Source organism: Capricornis sumatraensis, chromosome 15 (assembly GCF_032405125.1).
Source record: "Capricornis sumatraensis isolate serow.1 chromosome 15, serow.2, whole genome shotgun sequence".
Taxonomy (NCBI): domain Eukaryota; kingdom Metazoa; phylum Chordata; class Mammalia; order Artiodactyla; family Bovidae; genus Capricornis; species Capricornis sumatraensis.
This window is the reverse complement of record NC_091083.1, coordinates 75,418,904-75,443,752: the sequence shown is the minus strand read 5'-3', so window position 1 is coordinate 75,443,752 and position 24,849 is coordinate 75,418,904. Positions and strand designations below refer to the sequence as shown.

Sequence of the window (24,849 nt, the reverse complement as noted above, 5' to 3'; positions counted from 1 at the left end):
GTCCAGCCCTTGATTCCTCAGCTGAGAACCACATCAAATGGAAGTCCCTGTAGAATACTAACAGGCTTGGTCTCTATGCATATTGAGAGCCAGAGACACGTGACCCCATGAGGAGGCCTGTTCTGCAAGAGGCCCGCTGGCAAGGGAAGGGCAGACATTCAGGCTCTGCAGCCAGATGCTCCACGCCCACCTACTCACTGCTGGCTGAAGAGCTGGCAGTGGCGTCTCAAACTGAGGCTGGATGAGCTGGAGAGGTTCATGTTTCACGTTGAGCTGTTCATAAGCCCTGTGTAGAGAAGAAGATAAAACGTGGGAATCAGGATGAGACACCAAGGCAAAGCACGTCTAATTGATCACACGGTGCTCTTTTCCACAGAATCAGGCAGCGTAGCATCTTCGCAAAAGAAATTAAAATCACACAAAATGCGCTGTTACATGCAATGGAATGAGCCTTTCAGACATCTCCTCCATTGTAGTAGACAGTGCAACTTTATTGAGAATTGAGAGGGAAAGTTCTGTCAAGTTTCCTATCAGGCCTCTCCTGAATAGGCTTCTAATTTTTACCCACCAGACACTGTGAACTCTGCAACTCACTGTGTTTCCTTATTTGTTTTCACCGTTAAGAGACAGGAATCAAACCGGAAGGAAGTCTCAACAGAGCCGCAGGATATGCGCTTCTGCGTGTTCATTCACTCCATAAACATTTACTGAACACCTACTGTGTGCCAGACAGTTTTATCCGCCAGGAGTCCAGCAGCAGGGGAAAAAAAGAGACCAAGGCAGGCCCTCATGGGACTGACATTCTAGCGGAAGAGAGACACCCAATAAACAAAAGCTATGATGCCAGGGATTAATAAGCACTAGGAAGAAAAGCAGGTCAGGAGAGAGGGACAGAGACAGGGCAGGGGTGGGAGTGCAGCCGGTCAGAGCCGCCTGAGTGGAGGCAGGGCCGGGGCGTGCAGCCGCCCTCAGCGGTGCCCCGAGCAGAGGTCAGGAAGGGGCGAGACACTTTCAGTGAACCGCAGGGCAGCCAGCGAGGCTGCAGCGCAAGGAGCGGGAGGAAGGGGTTTACGGAGTCGCGTGCTGACCTTCCCCCACCCCTGCCCCGAGATCGTATGTTTTACCGCACTTCCCCTTTCCCTCCCTTCTCGCGAACATTCAGTTGACCTTTTGCATCATGTACAGGCTGCCAACTGGCTGACCTCCTCTGGAAATGAGGCAAATTAAAATATACTCAACCAACTGAAACTGTACGCTCGTGTGTGGCCTTTCAAAATTCATCTAAACAAGCAAACGCCAACAAGTGTGGACAAAGTTCATGCCTGTTTCTCTGCACGGGTGCTTGCTGAAAGGACACCGATCTGTGACTGCAGAAAGGAGCTTAGCTGAGCTTACTGTTGTCACCTCCTCTACTAGTCCCGGGTGTTCGGGGAGCCTCTTTCCTAGCAGAAAGAGCCCCACGGAGAGAAGAGAAATAAGGATTCTCGAGCATCGACCGCATACCATGTACTGTGCCTGACCCTGGGTGAGGCACTGATTTTCCTGAATCCTCAATCCTGGGCAGTGGGTGTAATCTCATAAGAAGAGGAAACAGAGGTACAGAGAAGAAGTCGCTTCCCAAGGTCACAAGATTAAGAAGCCTCGGAGGCAAGATTAGAACTCAGATCTGGCTAATCAGCACCCTGCTAATCAGAAGCCCCATGACTGTCTACCCAGAAGGCAAAATGAAAGGCAGCTCTAAGATAAAAGTCCTACTATCCACACACAAAGAACCCTGCTACCAGTCTTCGCCTTGGTCATAAGCTAAGCTAAGTCACTTCAGTCATGTCCAACTCTGCGACCCCACAGACGGCAGCCCACCAGGCTCCCCCGTCCCTGGGATTCTCCAGGCAAGAACACTGGAGTGGGTTGCCATTTCCTTCTCCATGAAAATATTCCATAAATGAATTTCAGTAACTCTTAAACATTCCACAAAATTTCCTAAGAACCTGTGAGAGTATAATACCTGGCAATCCTCTCTAAAACAGAAATTCACCTATCTGCTACATTACTGCTGATGATCTGAAATGTACATGGTCATCCTAGCCATGATATTCTGTTTTCTGTCCCCAGACAGAGCTGACTACTGAAGCCCTGTATTACTAATAAAACAAGTTCCACTAAGTCTTCCTTTTCTCCACTAAGCTCACCACCTGCCCAAATCTTCCTCCTAAGATGAGCCAACATGTACTGGTCGGGGTGGGGTGGGGGGGTGGCTGTGACTGGTGGAGAAGCTCATCTTAAAACCAAGCAAAACCTAGTTCAGAAAGATGATCAGGACTTCCCTGGTGGTCCAGTGTCTGAGACTCCAAGCTCCTCATGCAGGGGGCCCAGGTTCCAGACCCCACAGGCCTGCAACTAAAGATCTTGTGTGCCACAACTAAGACCTGGTACCACCAAAAACAGTTTTTTAAAAAGAGAAAGATGATCAGTGTGGGAAAGGGGGAAGAATAAACGCCACCACTATACACAAATCTGTGGAAAGGGGCTGCTCCATATTCCAGAATACTCTGGTCTGACCTTTGGCATTGCATTTTCACCACCCTCGTCTCACTCCCCACCCCACCATGAACAGTGAGGGCAGGCAGGCCCTTACCTCACTTAGGCCCTTATCTCTTAGGCAGGCCCTTATCTCTTACCTCACACCCCACAGGCATCAATACAGACCAGAAGGACATAGAGAGATGAATGGATAAAGAAGCTGAGGTACATATATACAATGGAATACTACTCAGCTACAAAAAGGAACGCCATGTGAATCCGTTCTAATGAGGTAGGTGAAACTATAAAGCCTATTATATAGAGTGAAGTAAGTCAGAAAGAGAAATATAAATATTGTATACTGACGCATATATATGGAATCTAAAGAGACAGCACTGTTGAATTTATTTTCAGGGCAGCAACGGAGAAACAGACAAGAGAACAGACCTATGGACATGGTGGGAGAGGAGGGAGAAGGGGAGATGTATGGACAGAGTAACAGACATTTATATTCCCATATGGAAAACAGGTAGCCAATGGGAGTTTGCTGTATGACTCAGGGAACTCAAACAGGGGCTCTGTGACAGGCTGAAGTGTGGGATGGGGAGGGAGGTGGGAGGGAGGGGACCTGGGTGTACCTATAGCTGATTCTTGTTGATGTATGACAGAAAACCACAAAATTTTGTATCCTTCAATTAAAATTTTTTTTAAAAAAGGAATAATCTAAAAGAAAGACCAGAAGGACAAATGAAGTCACCTCAGAGCAATACCTACAGTTGACTTAAATATTTAACAACTAATAGAACTGTTACTCAAAAAGAGAAGCTGTATTCAAAAGCTGTCACGTGCAAATGAAAATGATGCATGTGCTCCACAGAGGAGCCGTAAACCAGGAGCGCCTGCCCTCTGCTGTGGTACGAGAGACAAACAGTGGAAAGAGCTGTCCAGGCCTCTGAAACACCCGCCACCTGACCCTGCAGACACGAAAACTGCACACGGTTCCAGTGAACCCCTCACGCCACACTGAAGAGTGGTTATGATGGCCCAGTCCTCTCCGCATCGGGAGAAAAGCAGGTCAAACCTGCAGAAGCCGGCTGGACTGCAAGCAGCTAGTGAAGCAGGCTGACAAACTTCTTCAGAGAGAAGCCCTGAGTGAGAGAGCAAACGCTGGAGCTCAAAACCAAGCCAGTGAAGAGCCCAATGTGCAGCCAGAATGTCTGGCCTGGCCGTCAGCTGCGGGGGGCAAGGGGTGCCAGGGAGGCCCACGCAGCTCTGGGGACGCTGGTGCTGGGTGTTGGTGCTGCTGTTTGGTTTAGTTTGGGTCGCACCGCATGGCGTGTGGGATCTTAGTTCCCGACCAGGGATTGAACCCGTGCTCTCTGCAGTGGAAGTGCAGTCTTAAGCACTGGATGACTGTTCTGCTTTTTGAGAAACAATCTGATCTCCTATGCTAACAAATCCCCAGATAATGTCTTCCTGGGTTCAATGTTAAGATTGGCTGGATTCAAATTCAGGCCCCACTGAAAAGTAGCTGTGTGACCTTAGGCAAACCTCTTAACTTCTCTGTGCCTCAGTGTCCTCACAGTGTACAACAAGGAGAATGAACCATATTCTGATTTTACGTGATAAAGCAATGTACATGGGAAACTTAACATGATACTTGTTAGAAGTCAAGGCTAAATGCAGTTCAAACAGCAACTAAGGATAAACTTGCTTGCCTGAACACACCCTGCCTTTGCTCATAGTGACCTCCCTGCAGAAGGCTCTCTTCCAGCACCCCCAACCCTCTCCTGAAATCCTCTCACCCCGTAAAATGCAGCATCCAGCAGAGGGCCAAGCAGACCCAGGTCACCAAGAAATGTTTTTGGAAATCATCAACGGCTGACTCAAAGAGCCCCTCTTTCTTAAAGCCTTCCTGGCAACCCCAGTCAAAATGGAATTCTCTTTCCTCATTGCGCCATGGCCTCTAGTTTTACATTTCATACTTTGCCTTAGATTGATAACCTTGCATCATAGCTTCTGTCCGTCTCCTCCATAAAACCCTACACGTTAGGTACAATGCTCAGCACAGTCAGAGCTTTAGGAGTACTTGGTGACCTTGTACATAAGTTCAGGGGACAGGACATTAGACAGGCATCTGTAACTATGCCTTCAGCCTTTGGTTTATTAGAGAATGTATTGATAGATCCTGTGCCAGGCCCAAGATGCGCAAAAATGTTAGTCCCTGCCTCTGTCCTTAGGGATCCAACATAGAAGGCAAAAAGCAACAACAGAGCAGGCAATGATTCGGGGTCCAGCACTGGCCTGAAGGTCACTCAGGCCTGGCTTGAAATCCCTGCTCCCAGCGTGGGAGCATCCTTCCCCAAGAAACCTCCGACTCCTTGACCAAAAATGAGGCAGGTAACTCAGAGGACCACCGAAAGCATTAAAAGAAGGCACAACGCAGCGTGCTTACAGGGGGACTAACCATCTTGATTCACTGAGCGGGTCCCTGGGACATGGGGCTCTCTGTGCAGGAAAGTCTCGGGCAAACCAGGCCAAGCTGGTTCCACTAAATGCCTGATACAGAGCCTGGAACACAGCAGAGGCTGATAACTGCGGGCAGTTTCCTCTGCATCAAGTCCCGCCCCAATCCCCCGGCTGTCCCGGCTGACCTCATCACAGGTCTGAGAACACGTTTTGTACACCACACTTATTGTGACCCTATCTCCTGTCCCCAGGCTCGTGTTTGCAGACCGAATACTCAGAATGGAGTGCACAGCAGTGGAGAGCCGCAGTACTGACTTGATGACCTTCGGGAGGGAGGTAGTATCCAGCTGGTAAAGCGACAGGTCGAAGAGGCTGGTGAAGTCCCGCGGGTTCTCATCGCCCTCCTGGAGACACACTCGCAGCCGCTCGGACAGGGCGGCCGTGTCGGGCAGCATCATGTAGTCGGAAATCTGCAAGTGACAAGACGGTTCCTTTCAGTAGAGCAGGGGCTAGGCTTTACTGTCTGGTCTCCAGCGCCTCAGGTCTGAATCTGCAATATTTCTCTTCTCTTGCTAAGACAGCTTGCTGATTACGCTTACTGACAGCCAACCCTTAAACACGCCCATCTCTGTGGAAAGAAGGACCAAGGTCACCTGGGTAACCGCAGCGCTGGAGAAATCCATGGTGCAGGCTGGCACGCACACAGCTGGCCATGGCTGGAGAAACGTGTGACCCTGCTGGTGGCTCTCCTCCTTTCTGTGATCTGGAGGGCTCAGTCATCAACCCAAAGCTCAAGTTCATTCCCTGTTCCCATTCTCCTAGGCAGTTCTGTCTGCCACTTTAACCAACTAAAATGATTTTCCCTTTCTTAATTTTAGTTGGTGACCTTATTTTCTAGTTCAGTGAGAAATCAGAAGCAACCATAAAAGAAAATCCACAAGCTCCCATTTCAAAGTCTATCCTCTCTCCAGCCACCAGCATCTGGGCCTTATCCTCTGCTTTCCCTCCTGTACTATGTGTGAACCACGTGTGACCCTGGCACAGACAACCCCTCCCTGGACACTAGACCGTAATTCTTCTCGCCTAGCTGAGGACATGCCTGCAGCCCTGCTGAGAACCTTGAATGATGACACCTTGGAAGACCAGGAAAACCTTTGTCCCTCAATAGGTATAACACAGTCAGTACACCGCAGTACAAACAATGGACAATACAGCCTCCAAAAAACAATCCAAAGAAAGCTTTTTATGAACAATATGCAAAGATCTCCCAGAAATAATATTTTAAAAGTGAGGTGCTAGGCAGTATATATACATACCATACATATAGCACCATCTGGGTAAAACAAGGGGGAAGGAGAGTACACACACACACACGTTTGCTTATCTCTGTATAAACTATCTCTGGAATAACATATGAGCAACTGCTAAGATTGTTGTCACTGGGGAGGCGAACCAGGTGGCTGGGCAAAGGCAGAAGGGAGAGGCTTCAGTGTGCCTGCTCTTGAATTCGAAATGATGGAAAGACATTACCTAGCCAGGCAATAAATTTAAGTTTAAATGAATGCATGCTGGCAACCAGAAGTTTGTGTGTTCTAATTTCCCTTTGAACTGCGTTTAACCTGGACTTCTAACAAGGCTAACTTGGTAACTGTTTGAAAAACTGATCTCTGAACTCACTCACAACAAATGGCTACACATTCTCCACTGCCAGGGCTTGGGGAGATGTGTCTGAGCTTGATTTGATGACAGTGAGACTCTAAGTAGGAGCACTTTTTTCCATACCCCAAGCATCATAAACAACTTTTTAGACCAGAAACAAGGGAGAAGCATCAATAAATAAACACCCTTCCTGGCCTGATCTGGCTGATGCAGAGGCTTCAACCCTCTACCAGGGGAGAGATGAAGGTGAGAGCAGGACACGTACGAGCGCCCGCAGCGGGGAGGAGTGCGGGCCAAGCCGCCCCAAAGGTCGCTCAGTGGTGCCCCACTCTGCAGCCCCACGGACCGCAGCCCACCAGGCTCCTCTGGCCATGGGATTCTCAGGCAAGAATACTGGAGTGGGGTGCTGTGCCCTCTTCCAGGGGATCTTCCCAGGGATTGAACCCGTGTTTCTTATGGCCCGCGAGTTCTTTACCACTACCGCCACCTGGAAGATTTTCAGCATTTCTCACTGTGTCACCTTACTGCATTCAGTGTCTTACTTTTCAAAGCCTTACAAAACAAAGGACACTTTCCACCAGGTCTCCCACCTGGAAGGTATATGAAACTGCACCGTTTTAGTGCTAGGAAGGCTTTAACAACACTCCCCTCCTCTGGCTTTGTAACCTCTGACGCTTTGCTTTGGAACCAGCCCAGTGTCTCACATGATAGAGAGAGAACAGAGCAGCAGAAAAGGCACAGGCTCTGGAATCAGCCTGAAGGGGGCACTAACAGTGGCTTAACCAAGTGTTAGTCGCTCAGTCGTGTCTGACTCTGTGCCTCCATGGACTGTAGCCCACCAGGCTCCTCTGCCCATCGGATTCTCCAGGCAAGAATACTGGAGCGGGTAGCCATTCCCTTCTCCAGGGGATCTTCCCAACCCAGGAACAATGGCTTGGCCAGGGATTAATCTAAGTGGGAACCTTGAAGAATTTACTAACTTCCGCTTCCTCGGTTAGAAAACAGGAATGACAGAAAGTGAGCAAGAGCAAGGTGGCCACGCAGAACTGGAGCAGACACAGCACCTCTTAGCACCACCTCCCTCGGCACACAACACCCTAACTAGGGCTGGCGGCTGCCAGACGCATCATCCACTCAGAGCTGGGTCCTCTGAAACCCAAAAAGCCCATTTCTGGTTGTACCCCAATTCTTTGGTTTGGGGGCTTACATCACTTTTCAGGAGAAATTTAAGCACAACAGCCCCACACTTCATGTTTCCATGTGAAGGGATATTTTACACGTGAGGCTCTCATGTTTCCAAACCTGAGTCAACCCGAGGTTTCCCAGCCAAGTCAGTCCTCAGCCGAGGGCACAGGCCGTCGGTGATGGTCTGGCTACCTTGTGCTGCCTGCCAAGTCGCTCAGTCGTGTCCGACCCTGTGTGACCCCATAGACAGCAGCCCACCAGGCTCCCCCGTCCCTGGGACTCTCCAGGCAAGAACACTGGAGTGAGGTGCCACTTCCTGAAGTCGCTCAGTCGTGTCCAACTCCCAGTGACCCCATGGACTGCACCCCACCAGGCTCCCCCGTCCATGGGATTTTCCAGGCAAGAGTACTGGAGTGGGGTGCCATTACCTTCTCCGGCTACCTTGTGCTACCTAGAGCCAAAACATCATTCTCCTGACAGGTCAGCAGTCAACACGGAGGTAAACGAAGGAGCAGACTTCTGAGTCAGGAGCCCTGGGTTTGGTTTCCGGCTCTGTAACTGCTGGCTCTTTGGGCATATTGCAGTCTTGCAGAATTTCAGTTTCATTGATAAAAAGAGAATAAGACCACCTACTTCCCAGAGCTGTAGTGCGGTTTAAACAGAATGATTTATGTGGAAGTATATGATATATAGGGCCTGGTATTAATATATAACAAATACAAGAGGTTTTTTTAAAAAGTCTTAATAGATGTATAGCCCTTTTATACACTTTAGTTTAACAAGTAAATTTACGTTGATTCACTTATTATTATGATTCTCATAATTACCCTGTGAGAAAGGTACTAGCAGCCCCAAAACTAATGAGAAAATGAAGATGAGAAAAGGTCAGAAATAGCCTGCTCAAGGTTTCGAGGCTCATGGTGGAGCGGGACCAAGAATGTAGCTACTGGCTCCCAGACCAGCGCTGGCCTTTTATATATTTTTTTAATATTCAAATGGCTCCACTGGGTCTTAGTTCCACACGAGGAAACTTCATTTGCGGCATGTGGGGTCTAGTTCCCCGACTGTGGGCTGAATCCAGGCCCCCTGCGATGCAAGCACAGAGTCTTAGCCACCAGACTACTAGGGAAGTCCCTCCAGTGCTGGTCTTTCTACTCTCCCATGTCTGATGAAGTATTATCATAATGCCTTTAGGACTGTTCTTCCTAAAGGCAACCAAATTGGAGTTTAAAACTTAAATTCTGATGATCTTTGTTTCTTTATGAAAAAGTACTTTTATATCCTTCATAATTGTGAAGACATATTTCTCTACAGATACTGATTCTGAAAGTTTCAGCCAGAGAGCATATGTTAAGTTCCAGTTACTACATATACAGACAGAGGCTCCCACCCCACTGAATTCTATGACTAATAATTTACTGATTTTTTTTTTAACAGCATAGGCTTCGTCTTGCCAAAAAGCATCATTTCTTGCTATCTGTCTTACAGATAAGGTAAGAGATAGATACGTTTTTGGAAGTGTTAGAAGTGGTGCTGAGAAGCTGGAGCCATTTTTCATTTCAAAGTTTTTAAGTAATCTACAACCTCCTACCTCTGGGTCCTCGGCATCAATCTGGTTTAGGTGGATGTCTTCTGTTGTGAGCCACCGGAAAACAACATCCTAAATTTAAAAAAATAAACACAGAATTACACACTGTGTATTTGAGAAAGCAGTAGGCAGGACTGGAGAATTTAACAATCAAGGAAAATGATGACAGGAAAGAGACTATACAGCAGTGACTTGAAAAAGGGCAGTCACCCCTGTCTTGGTGAAATCATATAAAAACTTGAGTCTTTCTCACTCTAGTGCCACTTTTACTCTTAGAAACTTACCATTTATCTTAGGGCACTCAAGCCTTTAACCACAAGCCCAAATCTATTAAAACGTGTTCACAATTCTGAAACAATCCCTGTATAATGTGCTGATGACGTCTGGACTTCAAAAGTAGAATACAGCAAGATGCCCCCAGAATGTGACTAAAGACAGTGGAACTTCACGTGGATTTCACAGAAACAAGATCTTCCATCAATCTCTCAACACAACAACAATCCTTAAGGCTGAAGGAACATCTTTCATTAATGAGAAAGTTCAGAGGGACCTTCTCCCTCTGGTGAGTGAGTCACCAGTATCACGCCAAAGTCCAGCTCTGGCCAGCACCCTGCCATGCCTCCCAGGATGCGTTCCCTTCACACCTGCCAGGCCTTTCCCTCATTTCCCACCTCGGTCAGCAGCCAGCTGCATCACAGTCTCCTTGTGCTTCCAGTCCCTCCCCCACTCACCCCTTCCCTGCCTTCAGGTCCTTGTCCCTCCTTGCCCATATGTTTCCCTCTCCCTTCCCTCTTCCACACCCAAAGACCTGACTATGCCCAAAGCTGCTGGACACTCTACAAGGGCTTGCTGTGACTTTTCAAGAGAGTCTGAGTTCCAAGGCTCTACGCACAAGGCCCTGGCTGGGCCTGCTCCTCCTTGCTTCCCCAGGGAGGCTCCCAGCCTGGGTGGCAAGTTTAGAGACAGGCACCACATCCCTCTGCACTGACCTCTCTCATCTCTCACAGTCTCTCTCAATGTCCTGTACACTTCTGCAGAGCAGAGACTATGCCTGACTCACCTTTGTGTCCTTAGTGCCTGGAATATAATAGGCTCTGAAGAGCTGGTTTTAAAAGAATAGATGAACTCAGCAGTACATTTTTAAAATGACATGAAAATCATATACAATATTCATTAGTATGACAAAAGAAAAGAGCTTACCATGATTTTGCTGTTTTCTTCTTTATCCAAATATTGGTCACTGAACATGTGACATGAGCCAAGCACTGCCAGTTTCCCACCTTGGTTCTGTTGATGACAAAGCAGGGTCAGCGATTCAGATCCCCAAATGGACCACGTACATCCTAGCCACCAAACACTTATCATCACAACATGCGAGCAAATGTCTTCTACACTAACATGTGTCAATTTACATGGGTATTTTAATGGTCTAGAAATGTCAATTATGACAACAACTATATTCCAACCTGCCTCTCAATTTAGACACCACTTCTGTACCCTTCTATCTGACTTTAACAGAAAGTAATGTAAATTTGTTCAACAGTATTTTCCCACTGTTAGTGAAATTATAAATGAAAATCATAATCTTAAAGGGAAATAAAAAAGACAAATTGAAAAACAATCTGTAAAGATTTAGACATTTTATGAGTACCAAAAAAAGTGTTTAAGAGACAGAAGACTAACCCACAAGCATGAAAAATTCACAAAAGAAATGACTAGCTAATAATAAAAAACTTTAAGATTAGTAATTTTAAAAAAACAAAGCGTTTTTCCTGATACAATTAATAAGTGAGAAAAAGTGACTCTAAGCCGTTGGCCAGGTTTCAGTGAGTCTCTGACATGGTGCTGAAACTGCCAACAAAAGCAGCATAAATACACCAGATGCTCTGCACACCTTTACACTAATAATCACAAAAGACTAGAAATAAATCCAAACATTCACCCAGAAATACGGTTAAGAACAATGGAACCTCCCAGTTGTTAAGTTATATATTAGAAAGCATTTTCACTAACTTGGGAAAATGCTTCTGCCATAACATTAGGTTAAAAAAAAAAAAAGTATACCATCAGTTGTAGAGAGTTTAAAGCCTGTGAGGCAAATAAAAATGCAGCACCAGCCAAAGTGGGAGAAAATGATCACGATGTCCACCTGGCCCGCCTCCGAACAGCGTGCGAGGCAGCATGTTTCCCTCCATCTCTGTGTGTATCTTGTGGCTGCGCTCAGCCTTCCGTGTGGCGCATGAGCTCTGAATCAGGCGGGCTTCACTGCCCCATAGCATGTGGGATATTAGTTCCCTCACTAGCAATCAAACCCACATCCCTTGCACTGGAGGGCAGATTCTTAACCACTGAACCACCAGGAAAATCCTTCCATAGCTGTATTTTAAAATACCAAGTATATATTATTTTGTCATAAGAAAAAAGAGTACAGAATTAAAAATACAAAATGAAATCAGACTTTCTAGCAAAGTCACATACAGGGAAGCCACAGTTGTAATGGTACTGAAAAAGAATGACACCTAAACCACAGATGTTGGGAGACAAATACACAAATTCTGTAAATAAAACAAAAATTGCAAAACAAACTCTAAAAAGTCCCACATGAAAAGCAAATGCTTCATAGGAAAAATGATTTCTACACCATAACCACTGCAAACAGATCGGTTACTGAGAATAGGAAATTAATTGGGTGGAATTCTACAGAAAGAATAGGGAAATGACTGGATGAACTGGCTTGTGATTTGAATCCCCACAAGCTAAGTAAATACATAAACCTCTATTCACAGATTTATCTTTTCCTTAATATACAGTTGACCTTTGAATGAACATGGGTTTCAACTGCATGGTTTCACTTACAAGTGAACTTTTTCAACAGTAAATACTACTGTACAATGCAGCCCATGGTCGACTGAATTCACAGAAGCAGACTGCACGATGGAGGCCTGGCTCTATCATACAAACTTTCCACCGTGCAGACGATCGGCGCCTCTAACCCCCACACTGTTCATGGGTCCACTGTATTTTCTTTTTCCTACTTCATTTATTTCAAATAGACTGTAGATTGTTCTTTAATGCTTTTATTCTGTCCTGACAGATTATACCATTGTCTTCAGTGGCCTTTTCCAGCATCTGTCTATAACTTGTTCCAATTAAACAGGCATATGTTTACTCGAGGACCATTTGCTCCTTCAGTGTTAATGAGTCTGTCCCAGTAAACTGCAGACCTAGAAAGTCTTGCGATGAGCCCAGAGAAGGCAACGGCCCTGGGCAAGGAGGCAGAACCCTCCAGTGCTGGCCTGACCCTGCTCATGGGTCCAGGTGGAGCTCCTCCCTGGGATCACTGCCTCATCTCACCAACAAGAGTGACAGGCAGCAACCTCTCTGAAAGACTGTGTTTACAAGGCAGGACTGAAAGCCTATTAGGAGGAGAAAATGGGCTTTAAATAGCTAGGCAATGAACAGATGAGAATCTCATGAGTTCCAGAGGAAACGCCACACTTAGCACAGAACGGTATACCCACCAGATACTCCATACAAGTCCACTGATTAAGCCAGGCAACATCTCTGTGCCTGGTTAAAAAAAATCAAAGCTCTGGTATTACATATAATACCAGGGGCTCCTTAAGATGGTGTCTCATGACTTTTGTGTCTCTGAATAGACATTTCATGTAAACTGGTCATTTCCGCATCTTGAAACATTTAATAACACTTTAATTCTAAAACAATATTTCTCTCTGCTTAGGAGAGACTGCCATAACAGCTATACCAATTTTGTCTAAATATCATCTTTCAAGCACAGCATGGACATTTATTTACTTCCTAATAAAATGATGTCAGAAATTTGAAGTATGAGAAGGAAAAGTAATACCTAGGTCCCATAAAGAAAAATAGGATCCTGCTACACTACAGACATGTGGGTCTCTGGACAAAAACTGGGAGGTCACTGGTGAATTCCACATCTTGGTAGACAGATGAAGGTGGGTTCAACAGACATGAATTAAAAGGCAGTGGACACATGGGGTGATGAGGACGACGATGATGCCCTCTCGAGCCACCTGAACCCATAACTTGCAGGTACCCTAGGATGAGAACGGAACAACTAGTCTCCCGGAATGTCTTCCTGGGATGCACTAAAATGCAAGCAGCACAATGCTTTGGTGTAGTCTGCGAAATCAGCCTTCCTCTAAGTGGATTCTCCTGCACTGAGGGTGAGAGCTGGCAGTCAGAGGCAGCTGTGCTACAGGTGGTCTCATGCTGCACTGGAAGAGCTCCGGACTCACAGTAAGAGCTAGGCTTAGGTCTTGGCTCCATCACTGACCACTGTTTCCCCATAAGTAAAATGTAATTCAGTGAAATTCTCCTTCACAGGACTATTGTGAAGAGCAGTGAGAAAATATAGGCATTTCCTGGTGGACCAGAGTTAGGACTCTACTGCAGGGGCATGGGTTCAATCCCTGGTTGGGGAGCTCAGATCCCGCATAGCGGTGCAGCGCTCCCCCCCGCCCCCCCACGCCCCTAAAAAGAGACAGAGAATATATGAAACCCCTATAGAAGCAGTAAAGTAGTGTTCACAATTTCAGTAACAAAAATTACATATGCACCCATATCTAAGAAAGGCTGTACCTTCGAGTGATAGAAAGCCAGGATGGGTCTGTTAAGCGGGAAACAGACAGAGCCTGTGGACAGAACAGCCACGGCGGGTTTCGTGACACTCAACGTGGCACCAAAAGGATAGACAAAGGTGAGAGCCCTGAAAGAAAGAAACGTTCAAGGTGTTTAGTAAAAAAGTTTTTCAAGATAATCTCAGTGTTTCTTGAGAAAGTTATGATCAAATTTTTCTATAAGCTTTGGTTTGTTAACTCAAAATCAGTATAACTCTAGCTCTAAGTTTAATGAAGCATTTTAAGAAATGTGAATATAAATTAAAAATGTACAATCATATGTGTGAAAGTGAAGTCGCTCAGTCGTGTCCGACTCTTTGCGACCCCATGGACACCAGGCTCCTCCATCCATGGGATTTTCTAAGCAAGAGTACTGGAGTGGGTTGCCATTTCCTTCTCCATGGAATCTTCCCAGTATGTGTAAATGATTATAACAGAAAGAAATAAAGTAGCCCTATGGAAGAAGTGGAAGAAGAGGAGGCTTTACCTAAGAAGTGAACCAGAACTGCACATAAGCCTGCTCTGGGGAACCATGTCTCAGACACAGTTTTCTCCCCGCTCATAAACCTGACTGGTGTTATCGCCAGGTACGAATGTCTGCCACTCGAGGGGTGTGGAGTGGCTGAGGGCTTATACGAATACAGGCGTATATTTATCCCACGTTGGACACTTCTACACAGACCAGTCTTGGAGTACCCCCTCTACTCTACACTGTTCTAGCAAAGACTATGAGTACCCAGAGTGAATCAGTAGTTGGGCAATGTACTCCTGGAAAAGGTGTGGGACTGAGGGGCTAAGGGTGGGGTGCACACCTGGGTGAGGCCAGGCCCTGAAGGAGGAGCTAGGGCTTCAGTGAAAGAAAAATGGAGGGATTTCCCTGGTGGTCCAGAGGTTAAAATTCTGCGCTTCCAATTCAGGGTGCGGGTTCCATCCCTGGTTGGGGAACTAGGATCTTGCATGCTATGTGGCCAAGAAAACAAAAGAAGCTTCACAGCCACAAAAGAAAAAGGAGTTCTCCAAAGTATTTGTTTGAAAGAAGTGTTCTCAGAATGGAGAGAAAGGGGAATCTTAAAAGCAAAGCATATAATTAGAAACTGGGGCAGGAGGTGGGACGAACGGGCAGAGGGAATACCCAGGAAGAGCTGCCTATGAAGATTTTAACTTTTCTTTCCTTTAGACCATTCTTTTTAGCTTTTCAATTATTTCCATCTTGTGTCACTTTTCCCTGTTCCTTCAGTAAAGTCTCATCTACAGCTATGAGTTCTGTGTCTCATCATGGTTGAGAAGAGGTACCTGCCCCACGATGCCCATTCTCTTCCTTCTACCCCTACCCTAGCAGTATCCCAGTAAGGGGGCTGCAGCCCAGGATTTCCAAAGCAGGAGCGGAAGGAAGTAAGCGGTTGCCAAGGAGGAAGAAAAGGGAGAAACAGTTGTGTGTACATCAGGGTCCATCCTTCCCCAGTTTCCCAAGTGCACTCAAGGGAGATAATTCTTAAGAAAGCAAAGAGAATGGTCGGTTATAAGATGAAAACTGTCAAGCTATTTATATGCCTCTATTTCTTTTATTATTACTAAGAAATCAATCAGACTGACATTTTGATGAGACTTTAAGTGTTAAAACTAAACACCAACCCCCAAAACTAATACAGGACTTCTCCTAACATGTGTGAATGAGTAAGATTAACTGGGAAAGTGTATTCCTGGAAGAGGAAGCAGATATGTAAAGGTCCTAAGGTGAGAGAGAGCTCAGCATACTTAAGGAATTCAAGCAAAGTCAGCGTGACTACAGCAGAGTAAGAGAAGGAAAACGAGAAGGGATAAAATACACGGGGCTAAAGGACAGCCTGAGACTCCAACAGCTACGAGATTTCAAAGCACGAAGCAGGGCTGCTTATCCACACCTCAGAGCCTCTCAAGACACAGCTCTGCTTCCGAGGTAACCCAGGAAAGGAACAACCTGCCATCTGCCCTTCACTACGACGACTGACGAAGTGAGACTGGGACAGCAGTTAAGGTACATGCCTCACACCTCACAAGCACGCCCGCAGGTATGCCTCGCTGGGGTTTCCCAACAGCTCTCTCAGATTCATATCGTCCCCATTACGCAAATATAGCAACTAACGCTAAGAGTTACTTTGCCCTGGGCCACCCTGCAAGGAAGGCATGAAATTGGAAACTTCTAAATCCTTCTAAATCCAAGTCCACAGTTCTTTCACTTCTTTACCAAGAATCAGATTGTGATTCTTAAATGTCCAAAAATGTTAACTTCTATGTTGGTACTTATTTTTACCCTTTATGACTTTACTGTGGTTTCATACTAAGAAAGTTTTTTTTTCCTCTAAGATTATAAAACATTCACTTACAGTTTCTTTCAGTACTGCTGTGGTCTGATTTTTAATATTTAAAAATTAAACCCATCTGAAATACATTTTGAGATGTGGCATGAAAACAGAAATGCTTTTTCAAGTGAAAAACATTTTAGCCAAAATTATACATTCATTCCCCAATAATCTGAAATGTCACTTTTACTATAAAATAACCCTTATCTTCCATATATTTTGGGTCTAACTTTTAATTTTTCACTAGTTTGGAATTAGTATCACAGTATTTTAACTACTAGAGGTTTGTAATATGCATTAATGATATAAAAACATTCAACTTTTATGGGGCAAAATATCTCAAAGTAACATAATAAACTGGGAAAAATACTTACAACACATGGAGGTCTTGTAAATGAACATCAACATAAAAACAGACCAAAAGCAGTGAATAGGAAATTCACAGGATAAACACAACCAGTCAATAAACTTTAAAAGCCATCCTATTCACAATCAAAGAACTACAATTGAAAATAAAGTGGTATCATTTCTCAGTAGAATATTATGTGCTGGCAATAGAGGAAAGGGGCATGTTCGTAGGGACCGTAAATGCTACACGTGCCTGGAGGGTGACTTGGCAACGCACCACATTTGGCAATGCGTCAGCTGGAAGATCTGTGACCCCGAAATTTAAACACCAAGAATCTGGCCTACTAAGATACTAGCATAAGTGCTCAAAAACTGTACCTACAAAGATGTTCACTTTGTGCTTTGTTATTTATGACAATTAATATAATGGTGGAGGACAGGGAAGCCTGGCATGCTGCAGTCCATGGGGTCACAAAAGGTTGGACACGACTTGGCGGCTGAACATCATCATCAAACTGTGTATAATAAAAATAAGGAAAAGAAGTTAAGAGTCTGCCTCGGAGCAGACTGCCTAGCACCGAAACTCAGTTCCGACACTAGTCAAGTGAGCCTGGGCACCTACACCGTCTGTTAACTCATCAATAACTTTAGAGGCTGCTGTGAAGATTAACTGAAGTAATAATACAGGCCAGGCCTACGACACAGTAAGTGCTCATTAAATGTTAGGTGGCATTTTTAATGCAAAATATTATAAAATTACTTAAATGTCCAGTAAGAGGAGACTGGTTAGATTAGGATACATCCAACTTAATCTAGTCATTATTAAAAGGATAAAGTACCTATCCCTATTTTTATATATAAAAAAAATTTTTTTTAATCTAAATGTTGTTTAGAAGCATTATCTTTGGGGAGAAGGGCATGGATTTAGAGTGGAGGACTTCTATTTTCTTCCTTTTGAACTGATCAAACTGGTTTTTTGATGAGAACTACTTTTGTAATCAAGAACGAACACGTTTTCATTTTGAAAAAGTAAACTCTTCAAGTGACAACTCTGCCCTCTTCAGGTGGCCTCGGGGAACACACTCACTGGGCGTTGTTTCCACTGCTCTCCTCATCAAGAATCCCAGGCACAGCCTTCCCTGCAGCTCTGCTAATCTCCCTTGAAGAAAAACGAATTAAAATCTAGTAAACAACAACAACAAAATTTAGGGATTTCACACTCCATTCATTATTATAACTTTTAATCAGTTACAAGAACTATGCAGTCAAAATGCAATTCTTAAAAAAATTAAAGGTACTCCTACATACTTCTATACCTTCTGAGAAGTTTGCAAAAGTTAATATGAAAATGTAAGAGTTAGTTGCTCTTTTTTGAGTCCTGAGGAAAGGGCTCAAATATGTGTTAGACCCACATTCTCGCCTTGTATTCTAGACTCTGGATCTTCAGACCCTACGTACCTGGGAAGTTGAAGTGTGGAATTAATTGTTCCGGATATGGGGACCAGAGGGTCCTTGATGTTGCCCCTCATGCACTCAGTTCCTGCTTTCTCAAAGCTCTTACAGTTTAGGATTCAATGGATGAGAAAAAAACGAGTTTCATCTTTAGTTCCAGGGGTGAATATGACCCAGGGCCTTCGATGCCCTCTGCCACAGTGAGCCCATGGCCTAGGTCAGCTCAAAGAGACCACACCTCAGGTCTACTCTTGCTAAGCAGGTTGGAACCAAGGACTGCACTCTTGCCCTAGCTCATGTAGCATGAAGATACCAATTTGGGAACTGTTAGAAGGATTCAGTCCACACACACAGGAAAGCAGAGCCAAGAGAACTGCCAAGAGATGGGGCTGGAGTCCTGATGACGTCATGAGTCTTTCTCGTGGTCCATATCCAAAGCCCACCCCAACTTCTCAGCTTTTCAATTAAATGAATCAATAAAATCTCCCTGTTGTTTAATCCCATTTGAACAGAGTTTTCTGTTACTTGAAATTGAATATATTCTGTCAAAAGGTGATGTGAAGTCAGGTTTCAAAAGATGGAAGTAATATTATTTGATGGATGAGAAGTGATATAATACAATAATCTATCATTTAATAAAATAAAACGAAAAGGCAAAAAGGAAAAGGGCTGGAGAAAACAATGTGTGAGAAGATGGAAGGGAAGAGTCACAGAGGAAAGAGGAGAGTCATTGGCAAAGTCATTTCCACTTTTGATATGCTTACCTATTCAAGACTCCATTGGAAACTAGAGCTTCTTTAGGATGGAAATACTTATAATACACATTTCTAACCACAGCATCTTTAGGGAGAAAAGAGAAGGTGGTGCATCTTAGAAGTAAGTTTGATATTACAGACACATATAAATTTTGACCTGAAAGGAATCCTGGAACTGTATTCCAATCACTCTCATTTCATACATGGAAGAAGCTAGGCACCAAAAAAGTGAGACTGCTGAGGAGGTCAGAATGCTAGGCCATGCACTCTCACAGCCAAGGGCTTTCTCTGTTGTACTATTAGGTCCAGAGGACTACGATATAAATAGTAAATAGGAAGTTACTGCCTCTAATAAAGTAGTAATAATAATTACCATTATTAACCATGATTCCACATTCTTCTAGGAGAAAGTTAATGTTGGTATCAAATCTGGATTCCCCACCCTCTCCTAGCATCACAAGGATGTCTCCACCACCATCAAGGTATTTCTTTAGGATTTCAAACTACACAAAGAAAAAAAAAACAATCTATAAATTTATGCCAAAGACCTTTGTCAAAAACACTGTGAATAAGATCTTAACTAGCTGAAAAAGAAACACTTCCAATCTGTAAAGGCACTTAAAGTTTATATTAAGAAAACATAAAACTTACTATCTATGTATCAATAGGATATCCATATTTGTCATTAGCATAAAGCTCCAAAATACTCAAACTGAAACGACATTTTCACAGCTGACTATCTGGACAGCAAAAGTGGAAAACTACTAGCTAAAGGAAGATCACAAGTCACTGTCATATAAGATCCCATACTGTTTATCCATTCAACTGTTGGTGGACGCCTGGGTTGCTTCTGCCTTTTGGCTGCCGGGAACAGTGCTCTCGATGAACGTGGGCGTACAAACACCTCTTTGAGATCCTGCTTTCAATTCTCTGCATGTATCCCAGAAGCGGGATTGCTGAATCACAGAATTCTGTTTGTCATTTTTTTAGGAACCACCATCCCGTTTTGCATAGTGTCTGCATTACTTCACCTCTCCACCAACGGTACACAAGGGGTCCAATTTCTTTACATCCTCACTTGTCATTTATGTTCGGGTTTCACATGTCTCATTCTTTGTCTAGCCATGAAACAGAGTTTTAAAATAGCTTAAAGAAATAGTTTAATTTTAAATGGAATTTCCTATTTTTAAAGCAAAAATATGGCAAAGAGGTATGGCTGATACTGAACTCGCCTGCACTGTGTGTCTGGCACTTTTCATGCAAAAACTCAGCCACACCACAGCCACACCATACCATAGCTGTTGTGAATCATCGCAACAACTCCACGATGAAGAGAAAGATGAAGTGACCACCTTGAGGCCTCACAGGTAAGTGGTGAAGAGGAATTTAGGTTCAAGATTTCAGAGCCCATTCTCCTAGCTATCTCACTACCAGTCTTCTTTACAAATATTTCTTACCTCAGCTGCAGTAAATTTTTCCCTTGGCCCAGCGGTAATCCATAGTTTCACCCCAATGAGCTTCTCAGGTGTGATTTCATCTTTTAAGCTAGAAATATGATTTCAAAAGCAAGTGTCAGATCCATGATTTACACCAATTTATGATTTATTTTAGCATCTAAACTGTATGGAATCAGAGACTACAGAGGCCCAGAGATGAAGGATTTAGAGGTACCTAGTCTAGCTTCTCTCTCAAAAGTGAGACTCCTCTCTAATAGGCCTGCCCCAGAGTCATCAGCCTCTGTTCAAATATACCTATAAGCCAAGATTATAGGTATATTAGATTAGATTAGACCACACTAGAGCATAAAGAAGTCCCCCAACTACTAATTCAATCAGCTCGACCATTAGATCACATGACTACATATCCTTACCCATTAAGAAAAACCATACATACACACTCAGAGATATTTTTGGTTTTTCCTTTCCCTAAACTGAAGTACTGACCTGAGTTAAAATATGGAGAAAGCCTTTAACCTCTGAAAAACGCATATATGTGTAATTAGAATAAGGTTTTGACTTGTAATTTGGGGGGACAACTTAATAATATGCTAATTGCCAATTTTCAAGAGAGATGGTTTAATAATTCTGAACAATGTTTAGTGGAACCCCTCCCATCTTATATAAGATGGATACTTCCCAGTATTACCAGCAAGCTGTTTTTACTGCTTAGAAGGGAAAACAATATACTTGGTCACCTCTGAATTTTCCAATGACTGCGAAGTCTTTTCTGCATAGATTTATAGCCGTTGCTGGTGGTGAAGACTTCCTTTTTGTATGCGTTGAAAAGAATGGTGCTCCGAAGCTCTTTTTCCATGGTCACCTCCTTATGGGAAAAAGAAGGGACAGAAAAAGGGAAACAATAAACAATATTCCAAAAGAAAGATCCTAAAGGAATAAATGTCTATTTTCTATAATTCATTAAGAAAAGGAGTACAGCTGCAGCTTACCTACAATTCCCAAAGGCTGAAAGTGAAATAAGTAATCATGGCTGCAGAAACCCAAGGCAAAAACCCTGGGTTTCCTACCAGCTCACTCTCATGGCCCTGGCCGGCCATCACCCTGCCACATGGGGAACCATGTTTCCAACCCGATTCCTCACCCTTAACTACTGTTAAACGTGGGGTATAGTTTTCTAAATTCTTTTTACACATACAGTTACTTACAGTTTTATTTACAAAATAGAACCATATGCACTATTCTGCAACACACTTCTTTCATCTAACCTGTATCTTTCACATCTTTCCATGTCACTATACACCACTTTTTTTTTAAGTGCTGCACAGTATTCCATTTTATGGATGTACCAAAATGTATGGCATCAGTCATATACCAATGGACATCTGTTTTTTTCCCCAATTTTTTGATAGTAAAACAGTACTAAGAACATCACTGAACAGGACATTTTGGCGCACTTTGCATATCTTCAGAATAAATTCCTGTTGAATGGCAAGTAAATTATTTCTAAATTGCCCTACAAAAAACTACTAATTTTTACTTTCACTAACACTAATACATTTCTGTTTCCACACCACTCTTTTTAACTTTTTCATCTTTGCAAATAAGATAGGCAAAAAAAAAAAAAAACTTATTGTTTTATTCTGCACTCTGAAATTAGTAAGAAGACCATCTTTCACTGTGTGTATTAGCCACTTATATTTCTTCTGATTTTCTTGTTCACATATGTGGATCATTTTTCTATTAGGTTTAATACTTTTTAGTTGATCATGAAACAAATATTTTCAGAAATTTGTTTTTAGACTTAGTTACTGGTAGTTTTTTTGGTTTAGCTTGGATGAATTTTGCAGGCTATAGGGACAGTTTTAAATTTAATAGAATCAAAAGTATTAACATTTTCCTTTTTGGCTTCTGAATTGCACGGTGTATTTAGAAGAGTTTTTGCCATGCTAAGGTTATAAATACATCTCACAATGCTTTCTTCTAGTACTTTTATGATGTTATAATTTTTAAGACTGAAACTTTAGTCCATTTGGAATTTATTTTCGTGTTTAAAATTACTTTTGTTGTTGTTTTAATTACTAAAAAGCTGCCTGACACTATGTTTTCAATGCTGATTTAAAATACCACCTTGCCTATATAATAAATCCCTAAAAATTGAATTTCATTATATATTCTATATAATTTATCTGCCTGTAAGTTCCTGCTCAGTCTCATCTATTTTAATTACTATAGTTTTACAATAGGTATGTTATAATATTTGGTGCTGCTGATAAAAGCTAGTCCCTCTATTACTCAGAATTTTTAGAATTTTCCTGGCTAGTCCCACATCTTCATTCTTCAAGCTGAACTTTGATTTTGACAGGTTAAAAAAAAATCCCCCCATGATCTTTTCATGTTCTATTTATCCACGCCCATGCTTATTTTCAGTGTGTACAAACATTATATCCTGCCTTCTGATTATCTTAGTGGTTGCAGGGCTCCCATAATAAACTCAATATTCATAAGCATCTTTTCTATTTCTGGCCTAGTGCAATTTACATATTTCTGCTTCTGTCACTATTTTTGTCCTAGAACAAATTCCTAAGAGCAGGATTCCTGGGAAAAGGGGATGGGACTAGGATGTTACGGTTTCATGTCAATGCTCCTTCCCACTTAGTAGGATGACCAAAAACCTTCCAGCAGGAGGCGAGTCAGATTTGAGCCCCGTCTGAGGTCTGGGATCCGGGCCTCTATCTGCGTTCCTTGTTTATTTTACCCTGCTGCTGCTGCTAAGTCGCTTCAGCCGTGTCCGACTCTGTGCGACCCCATAGACGGCAGCCCACCAGGCTCCCCTGTCCCTGGGATTCTCCAGGCAAGAACACTGGAGTGGGTTGCCATTTTCTTCTCCAATGCATGAAAGTGAAAAGTGAAAGTGAAGTCGTTCAGTCGTGTCTGACTCTTCGCGACCCCATGGACTGCAGCCTACCAGGCTCCTCCATCCATGGGATTTTCCAGGCAAGAGTACTGGACCCTAGTGGACCTCAATTTTCCGTAGGATATGCCCAGCATCCTCGAGGACACCTGGCCGAGGCCCTCGCCAACTCCCAGGCCGCCTCAGCGCCCTGGCCGGCCCACCGCAGCAGGAATCCGCCTTACCTGAGGCCCGGTGACCACCGTCTGCAACCGCCGCCACCCAGCACCGCGCGGCCAGGTAACGGCCGCTTAGCAACGGCGGTTGGGAAACTGCCCGCTGGGAAGGCGTGGCCCCAGCTCCGGAGCGACGTGCCAACGACCTGGCGGAAGACGCCGCTACGACTAACTCTTCTAGGCGGCAGAGTGCGGCTGGGCAGGGGTGGGGCTTCTGTGGGACTGTACCATTATTTTGGATAGCGGGTAAATCCAGACAGAACGCGGATTAACTTTAGGCCAAAGACAAACTCATTGGATTTTCTCCTTTAATATCTAATTTCAATAAGGGCTTTTAAAATGACTTAGATAATGGCATCTGGTTCCATCACTTCATGGCAAATAGATGGGGAAACAATAGAAACAATCACAGACTTTACTTCGGGGAGCTCCAAAATCACTGCAGACGGTGACTGCAGCCATGAAATTAACAGACGCTTGCTCCTTGGAAGGAAAATTATGACCAACCTAGACAGCATATTAAAAAGCAGAGACATCACTTTGCCAACAAAGGTCCGTCTAGTCAAAGCTATGGTTTTTCCAATAGTCACGTATGGCTGTGACTGAAAGTTAGACCATAAAGGAAGCTGAGCGCCGAAGAATTGATGCTTTTGAACTGTGGTGGTGAAGAAGACTCTTTGAGAGTCCCTTGGACTGCAAGGAGATCCAACCAGTCCATCCTAAAGGAAAGCCGTCCTGAATGTTCACTGGAAGGACTGATGCTGAAGCTGAAACTCCAATATGCTGGCCACCTGATGCAAAGAACTGACTCGTTTGAAAAGACCCTGATGCTGGGAAAGATCGAAAGGGGACGACAGAGGATGAGATGGTTGGATGGCATCACCGACTCAATGGACACGAGTTTGAGTAAACTTCGGGAGTTGGTGATGGACAGGGAGGCCTGGCGTGCTGCAGTCCCTGGGGTTGCAAAGAGTCAGACACGACTGAGCGACTGAACTGAACTGAAAAATGAGAGACCCCCGCCCTCCCACCAAGGGCCGAAACTTCGCTCCACCCGGAGGGACGAGTCTAGTGGAGTCTTCCGGCGGGGAGTGCGGAAAGCCTAGCCCAGATCCCAAGGGCGCAGGCGCAGAGCGGCGGCAGGCCGGAGGGCGGAGGTTTGCTCTAGCGATCTTCAGTAAGGGTCGCGGTACTGGGAACGCGGGACTGGAGGGTCGGCGCTGTTTTATAGGAGAGTTTCGGCCTCCTGGGAGACCGGAGAGGACATCCAGGTGCAGGGCGGGCAGGTTT

At 44.3% G+C, this 24,849-nt stretch overlaps 1 protein-coding gene across 3 annotated transcripts in view; it reads right to left on the bottom strand.

The window, feature by feature from the left end:
• IFT52 (intraflagellar transport 52) overlaps nucleotides 1-23,706 on the bottom strand; it is a 28,494-nt gene extending 4,788 nt beyond the window's left edge. For 2 of the 3 annotated variants that reach the window (XM_068987477.1, XM_068987478.1), the window contains exons 1-11: nucleotides 23,569-23,706; nucleotides 21,171-21,298; nucleotides 20,434-20,521; nucleotides 19,350-19,479; nucleotides 18,986-19,061; nucleotides 17,857-17,928; nucleotides 14,045-14,171; nucleotides 10,622-10,708; nucleotides 9,425-9,493; nucleotides 5,305-5,459; nucleotides 199-286 (exon numbers count right to left, since the gene is read on the bottom strand). In XM_068987477.1, the coding sequence (XP_068843578.1) occupies nucleotides 199-286; nucleotides 5,305-5,459; nucleotides 9,425-9,493; nucleotides 10,622-10,708; nucleotides 14,045-14,171; nucleotides 17,857-17,928; nucleotides 18,986-19,061; nucleotides 19,350-19,479; nucleotides 20,434-20,521; nucleotides 21,171-21,289 (1,011 nt within the window). In that variant the 5' untranslated portion in view covers nucleotides 21,290-21,298; nucleotides 23,569-23,706. Of the gene's footprint in view, nucleotides 1-198; nucleotides 287-5,304; nucleotides 5,460-9,424; nucleotides 9,494-10,621; nucleotides 10,709-14,044; nucleotides 14,172-17,856; nucleotides 17,929-18,985; nucleotides 19,062-19,349; nucleotides 19,480-20,433; nucleotides 20,522-21,170; nucleotides 21,299-23,568 lie in introns of those variants that run through there. The other variant, XM_068987479.1, reaches the window with a different exon arrangement.
• Between the last annotated feature and the right edge of the window lie 1,143 nt (nucleotides 23,707-24,849).